This window comes from Rhinolophus sinicus, linkage group LG12 (genome assembly GCF_036562045.2).
Source record: "Rhinolophus sinicus isolate RSC01 linkage group LG12, ASM3656204v1, whole genome shotgun sequence".
Classification (NCBI taxonomy): domain Eukaryota; kingdom Metazoa; phylum Chordata; class Mammalia; order Chiroptera; family Rhinolophidae; genus Rhinolophus; species Rhinolophus sinicus.
In genome coordinates, this window is record NC_133761.1 from 12,382,904 (window position 1) to 12,390,258 (window position 7,355).

General features: G+C 34.6%; 1 protein-coding gene across 2 annotated transcripts in view; it reads left to right on the forward strand.

Annotated features, from left to right (window-relative positions):
* Positions 1-7,355, forward strand: part of ATAD2 (ATPase family AAA domain containing 2) — a 51,428-nt gene that overhangs the window by 35,290 nt on the left and 8,783 nt on the right. For both annotated transcript variants that reach the window (XR_012490692.1, XM_019719294.2), the window contains exons 16-21: positions 552-866; positions 1,385-1,517; positions 1,871-2,057; positions 2,735-2,920; positions 5,528-5,663; positions 6,609-6,805. Coding sequence is in view for 1 of the 2 variants with exons in the window: in XM_019719294.2 (XP_019574853.2) it covers positions 552-866; positions 1,385-1,517; positions 1,871-2,057; positions 2,735-2,920; positions 5,528-5,663; positions 6,609-6,805 (1,154 nt within the window). In the remaining variant the exon portion in view is untranslated. The remainder of the gene's footprint in view (positions 1-551; positions 867-1,384; positions 1,518-1,870; positions 2,058-2,734; positions 2,921-5,527; positions 5,664-6,608; positions 6,806-7,355) is intronic.

Consider the following 7,355-nt stretch of genomic DNA (forward strand, 5'->3'; position numbering starts at 1 on the left):
TTGTGACATGTTTTCTTCCTATAAAGTCCTCTGATATTAAGTAGAGATATTTGACAAATTGGCTGTTGGGGGATTTGAGAGCAAAATAGACAATAATAATAATAGCTATCTTTGCTGACTGTGTGCATTTTTCTGGTCATCCTGTTAAGCATTGTATATATATTATTTCAGGTAAGTCTCACATCAGTCCTGCAAAGTAGGTAACATTATCCCCATCTTACAGATGTAGAAATGGCTGACAGAACATAAATGATTCTCCAAAGATCACACATCTAGTAAATGACAAATTGGAAATTGAACCTTATCTGAGATTTTAAAACTCTTGCTCTTGATTCCTGTGCTATATTAGTGTTTGCACATTTCATTTACAAAAGTTGATTTGTTGATGGTTATCACCACCATATAAATTCACTAGGTAAAAGAAAGATTTTAGTCTTATTACTCCTAAATATTTTGCTACTATACTGTTAATGTGATTTTTAATTTTTTTTAAACCATGGTCATGCTAATAGGACGGTGGTTTACTGTTTCTTTTTTTTTCCCTTGAGTAGGATACTGTGGTGCAGATATTAAGTCAATATGCTCTGAGGCTGCTTTATGTGCTCTGCGTCGACGCTACCCACAGATCTATACTACCAGTGAGAAACTGCAGTTGGATCTCTCTTCAATTCATATCTCAGCTAAGGATTTTGAGATAGCTATGCAAAAGATGATACCAGCCTCCCAAAGAGCTGTGACATCACCTGGGCAGGCACTGTCCTCCATTGTGAAACCACTCCTGGAAAGCACTGTTCACAAGATCTTAGAAGCTCTGCAGAGAGTATTTCCACACGCAGAAATCAGAACAAATAAAGCATTAGACTCAGGTATGAAACTTGACTGACCATTTAAAGTTAGTTTTCATAATCAGTAAAACTAAATGTTTTATATATCCCAGGAATGTTTCTTTATACAGAGCCTCTTGAAAGGAGTTTGGTCATGCTTTGCTTGGATATTTGAAGAAAATTTACTTTATGGATTGCCTTTAATTTAATCTATTTTAAGTTTGGAATGCATTTTTATATTTACAGCAGGTCTTTGAATAACATCTATTCATTCTACATGGTTTCATTGTAACATTGATGAGATGCTGTAGGCACTAAATTCTTGTTTATATCAGTCAGCCTGTGATAAAATCGGTTTCTTTGTACATTGTTTCGCCTGAAGTCACAGAACCTATGGACAACGTTAAGTGAGGACTTACTGTACTTGTTATTCATATCTACACAAATATTTTTGATTCTCTAGAAAATGTCATTGAAGTTTACTGATTTGCTAATTGAAGCATTACATAAAAATTTGGCCATCCAGAAAAGTTACTAATGTACAATTCTTTGTTTTGTAGATATTTCTTGTCCTCTGCTGGACAGTGACTTGGCATACAGTGATGATGATGTCCCGTCAGTGTATGACAATGGGCTTTCTCAGAATTCTTCTAATAAGGCAAAAGAAAATCTTAATTTTCTTCATTTGAATAGGTACATTTCCCTTGCAAATGAATATATTTTTTGGTGTATAAATTCCCTAAAATTAAATGAGATGGTCATTGAAAAGATTGAAGATGCCAACTAGACTGCTTTGTTTTTTTAAGTTAAAATATCAAAAAATCTTCTGTTGTTGTAATTGTCACTATAGTAAAAATTCCACTGTATAAAGTATTCTTAAAAATCTGTGGACAGTGTTTCCAAAAACCATATGAGCCATGCTTTTATGATTGACCAACCATATATTCCAAATTTTTGACTTATGTAAGTTCATAATTAGTGATTCGGGAGAAAAATGTAAACTATTGTTTTTTTCTAAAGCATAGCTTATTACTCATTTCTTTCAGAAATACTTGTTATCAACCTATGTCTTTTCGGCCAAGAATATTGATAGTGGGAGAACCAGGATTTGGGCAAAGTTCTCATTTGGCACCAGCTGTCATCCATACTTTGGAAAAATTTGCAGTATATACATTAGACATTCCTGTTCTTTTTGGAGTCAGTGCCACATCTCCTGAAGAAATGTGTGCCCAGGTAATTCATTGTTGCCCAGATAAATAAGGTGTAAGACAAAGCAGTCTTCCAGAGACAAAATCTAGACTTGTCTCATTGTTTTTGTACTGTTTTTTGTCTTTCTGATTTGCAACTTTAGGTTCACAAAATAAAACTATGCGTAATTGCTTAGTCATTAAAAGAATTTGGGTTTAAATCCCATTTCCACCAGTTAATATCTTAGTGACCTTAAAAAGTTATTAAAGCTCTCTGCCTCATTTTCCCCATTTACAAAATGGAGATAATAGTATTTACCTTGTATGGCTGTTGCAAGAATTAATTTAGTAAAGTACTTAAAACAATGACTGCTATGTAGTGAGTACTCAGTCTGCTGCTTCTGTTTTTCATAATTTTTATATTTAGATTTTTTTAAATGTAAATGTGTTTTTTATTTATATTTTTATATTTAACCTTGTTTACAACAGAAAAGTCTAGAGTTCTTGAGCTGTTTTCTAATTGCTTGAAGCAATTATTGTTTCCTAAAAATGAGACGTAACAACACGTTTAACAATAAGATTATGGGATTAGGGGAAGCATTTTAAACTTGAGGGTTTTAGATGATAATTCTGGGAAGTTAAACATCGTTCCAGACAAATAAAGCTAGCATTACTGATGGGCTGCCTCTCTTAACTGAATGTGATTTTTTTTCTCTCTACTAGATGATCCGTGAAGCTAAGAGAACAGCACCAAGCATAGTGTATGTTCCTCATATCCACTTGTGGTGGGAAATAGTTGGACCAACACTCAAAGCCACTTTTACCACATTATTACAGAATATCCCTTCATTTGCTCCAGTTTTACTACTTGCAACTTCTGACAAACCCCATTCCTCTCTGCCAGAAGAGGTAATTTGTGGGAGGAAAAGTCTGTACTTTAAAAAGAAAGTTATTTGTATCAAAGTAATAAGAACTTATACAAATTCCAAACACTATAGAAGTGAATAAAATGATAAGGAAAAGTTTTCTTATCAACGATACCATTGTTAATTATTTGGTATATGTGCTTGTTAAGTGGGATGGTGTGTGTGTGTGTGTGTGTGTGTGTGTGTGTCTGTAGTGAGATTGCATTATAAATTTTTTTCTCTTACAAAAATTGAATTATATGATGCATACTATTGTGCAATTTACTTTATATATCTTATGTATTTTTTAATACGTAAGTTTCATGCCTTTTAAAAACAACATGGCTTTTTCTGTTGTCTTGATGTACCATAATTTATCCAAATCCTTGTTCATAGGATTTTGGTTGTTTCCCAGTTTATTAAACTGCTACAGTGAGCGTCCTTGGTTTTTAATTCTTGTGAGCATTACTATGTGGTTTCTAGCACCCATTCCTAAAAGTGGAATAACTGTGACATTAAAAATTTTAGATAGCACCAAATTACTGTCCTTCACGTTGGTGCCAATTTAGACAAATACCAATAACAAACAAAAGTTCATGCTTCTGCCTGGAGTACTCTTCTAGATAGTTGGCTGGCATGATCCATTATTTTTATCAGGTCTCTTCTCTGCTCAAATAGCACCTCACAGAGGCCTCCCTGATTGGTTTCTCAATTAGAGAAATAGCTCCTGTGCCCAGCACTGGTTTTTTTCCCTTTCTCTGCTTTGTTTTCATAACTACCTGCCATTAAATATTAATTTGTATGACTCTGTCTCTCCTAGCAGAATGTAAAGTACATGCACTCAGGGATTTTTTTTCCCCCACCTTTTTATTCCCAGAGTATATAAAAAGCATATTGTGGGTGTCCATGTTTTCTTTAATGAATGGATTTAATAAGTTTTTCCATGCCTTTGACAACATTGGTTTGTAGTTTTTAGGACATTGGTAGGAAGATAAATTCAAATATTCTGTTAAAAAAATATTTATTGAGTGCTTAGTCTGTGCCAGGCATGGTTCTAGGCACTGGGAATATAGCAATGAACAATATAGACAACAATTTGAATCCTCCTAAGGCTTACATTTTAGTTGAGGGGGAGGAAAAGCAAAAATAAGTAAATATATAGTACTAACTTATTTGGTATGGAGAAAAATTTAGCTGAGCAGTGCGAAAGAGTGTTAAGGTCAAGACCTGAAAAATGAAATGTATTGACCCATTTGAGTATCTGAGGGACAAAGTTTCCTGGGAGAGGAAAAGCAAGGGCAGAGCCAAAAAAAAAAAAAGTGTGTTTGGTGTGTTGGAAAAATAGCAAGAGGGCCAGAGCGAATAGAGGAGAATGAGTAAAGAGCGTGGTAGAAGGAAATGAGGTCAAGGAGTTATCCAAGGACCAGATTATGTACTGATGGCTTTGTTTTAATAGTTGATTGTGAATTATTCGACTGATAGTTAAATAAACTGGGAAATTAACATTAAATACAGTAAGTCCTCAATGTTGATAGGTTCTGTGACTAGGCTAAACAATATATGAGGTGAGGTCTGACAATTAAGTTCGCGAATGTGTTGCAATTATGTTCCTAACCTTTTCTGATATCAGGGATTATTCATTATGAATTTGTACCAACTGGACAAACAGTTAACCAAGTTTACTATTTGGAAGTGCTGAAAAGGCTGCGGGAAAAAGTTAGACAACCTGAACTTTTCGCCAACAATTCATGGCTTTTGCATCATGACAATGCACCAGCTCATGTGGCACCATCTGTGAGGGAGTTTTTAGCCAGTAAACTAATAAGTGTATTGGAACACCTTCCCTACTCACCTGATCTGGCCCCCAATGACTTCTTTTGGATATACCGTGTTGCCCCGAAAATAAGACCTAACCAGAAAATAAACCCTAGCATGATTTTTCAGGATGACATCCCCTGAACATAAGCCCTAATGTGTCTTTTGGAACAAAAATTAATATAAGACACAGTCTTATTTTGGGGGAAACACAGTGTATACTGCGTTACGTGGTAATTCTGTGTTTAACTTTTTGAGGAACCACTATACTATTTTCTACGGTGAATGTTAACTGAATGTTAATGGCTGCACCAATTTATAGTTCAACCAGCACAAAAGTGCTAATCTTTCCACCTCCTCACCAACACTTGTTATTTTTTGGCTTTTATGCTTACCGAACAACCACTCGTTCTCATATCTCACTTTAGGCTGTGAAAGTGAATTAATTGATCTCTACAAAACCCTGTAAGTAAAATATTAACCATGTCAATTACCAGAGTCTTAAGTTTTAAAGAAGATTAGTTCCTAATCTATTGCATACATGGTATTATACATAAATCCATCATGTGTAAAAGATTTGTTTTAAAGATCATTTCTTTATTACAAATTTAGATTGTCATTAAAATGTGTGTAATATACTGTTGCACTGAATAAATTGATAGATAGCGTGTGTGTATACATACACACGAAGGATGGACAGTTCACGAACTTTCCACCATGTAAGCACATGGTGGGAAAGTTCGCGAACTTAATTGTTCGACCTCATATATATAATGCACTTACTTTCTTTTTTAAGGTGCAAGAATTATTTATCCGTGATTATGGAGAAATTTTCAATGTCAAGTTACCTGGTAAAGAAGAACGGACAAAATTTTTTGAAGATTTAATTCTAAAGCAAGCTGCTAAGCCTCCTATATCAAAAAAGAAAGCAGGTAAGTTACTATATCAAAGTTAATATATAATAACTTTGAGGAAGTAGGAATGAGATACCAGTTAATGGCAACCTTAGTCGTGAGGGTGATAACCTCTACTGCTTAAAAATGTTTCCCATTAAATAGACTTAAGTTCTTAAAGCACACAAGGCCTTTCATAGTGTCGCCCAAATCTGTCTTTCCAAGCCCATTTTTGGCACTTGTTCTCCCCGTTCCCTCACCTCTTTCCTTACAAACCAGTCTATCTTTAAGCCACATGCAAATATTCCTGCCCTTTCTCTCCGTCAGTAATGCTTCTGTCCCCATCCTCCATCTCTGCCTAAGGAACTCCTTGATCTTCTATTATAACTCATTTTTTCTTCCCTAACACATCTAGGCAAAACTAATTTTCTACCTTTATGACCCACTGTACTTTTTTCATACTAATAATGACATTATGACAGTGTTATAATTATGTTTCTTACTCCCTTAATAATAGATTGCCAACTTATTGGGGCAGTACGCATATTCCTTTTTTTATCCTGAGTGCTCAGTGCATATCTGTTTAACACATATTAAACTTTGGTTATATTTGAAACATACCACAAATTTTTATTAGTTCAAGAATTAACTAGTAAAGAAAACTTTTTTTAATACTTAGAATATTCTTGTCCAGGAAATAATTCATTTTAAAAGTTTTACTAGCCTCTTAAAAAAAAATGATCTTAAAATAGAACAGGAGTAACGACTTAGGAATTAGCATTCCAAATTACAAGTTACCAATTATTACTAGGGGAGGAGGGTGTAGGTGTAGGGATAATGGTAATTTAGTATTTGAAATCCTCTGATTCCTGGTAGATGAAAGGAGAATAACCCCTGAAAGCCTGGCTACTGTGTGCACTGAATCATTTGTCACACTTGATAATGATGGGAGAGTAGTAACTAAAATCTTCCATTTATGTGAAGTTTTGCAGGCTTTGGAGGCACTCCCAGTAGCACCACCACCGGAGCCAAGACCGTTGACAGCAGAAGAAGTAAAACGGCTAGAAGAACAAGAAGAAGACACATTTAGAGAACTGAGGATTTTTTTAAGAAATGTTACACATAGGCTTGCTATTGACAAGCGATTCAGAATATTTACTAAACCTGTTGACCCTGATGAGGTATTAATTTAATCTTTGGATCAAATGTGTTAAACTCTAATGCTTCAAAAGTAGAGAATATTTGAATAGTTTATGTGGTTCTCTGTCTACATTGTTTTCTCTGTGTGGAAATGTACTGAATAGAGTCCTAAGCACTGTATGGAGTCTTTAAGAGCAATCTAAGGCGTTTTCCTTTTCTGCAAGAGAATAGACAACTAACTTTGTCTGCTCAACATTCTAGAAGCAATTCGAGACTGTCTTAACGCTACATGATATTATTCTTACCTACACAGAGTAAGCTGGAGAATGAGATCTTAAATTGACATTGAAGGATGGGTGGTGTTTGGTTGAGGAAAGAGCTATAGGATATTCCTGAAATACAGTTGTCCAAGAATAGGAATTAATGTAAAATAAAACCAGCTTAAATAGAGTCAAAGGTTTCATATTAATGCATTATCATTATCTCTTATGTACTTATTCTCTCTTCTTCATTGCCTGGCAAAGAAACTTGACTGAAATGGTTTTATGTTCAGAGTTAATTTAGTGATTTGGTCATTTGCTTGAATTTTAG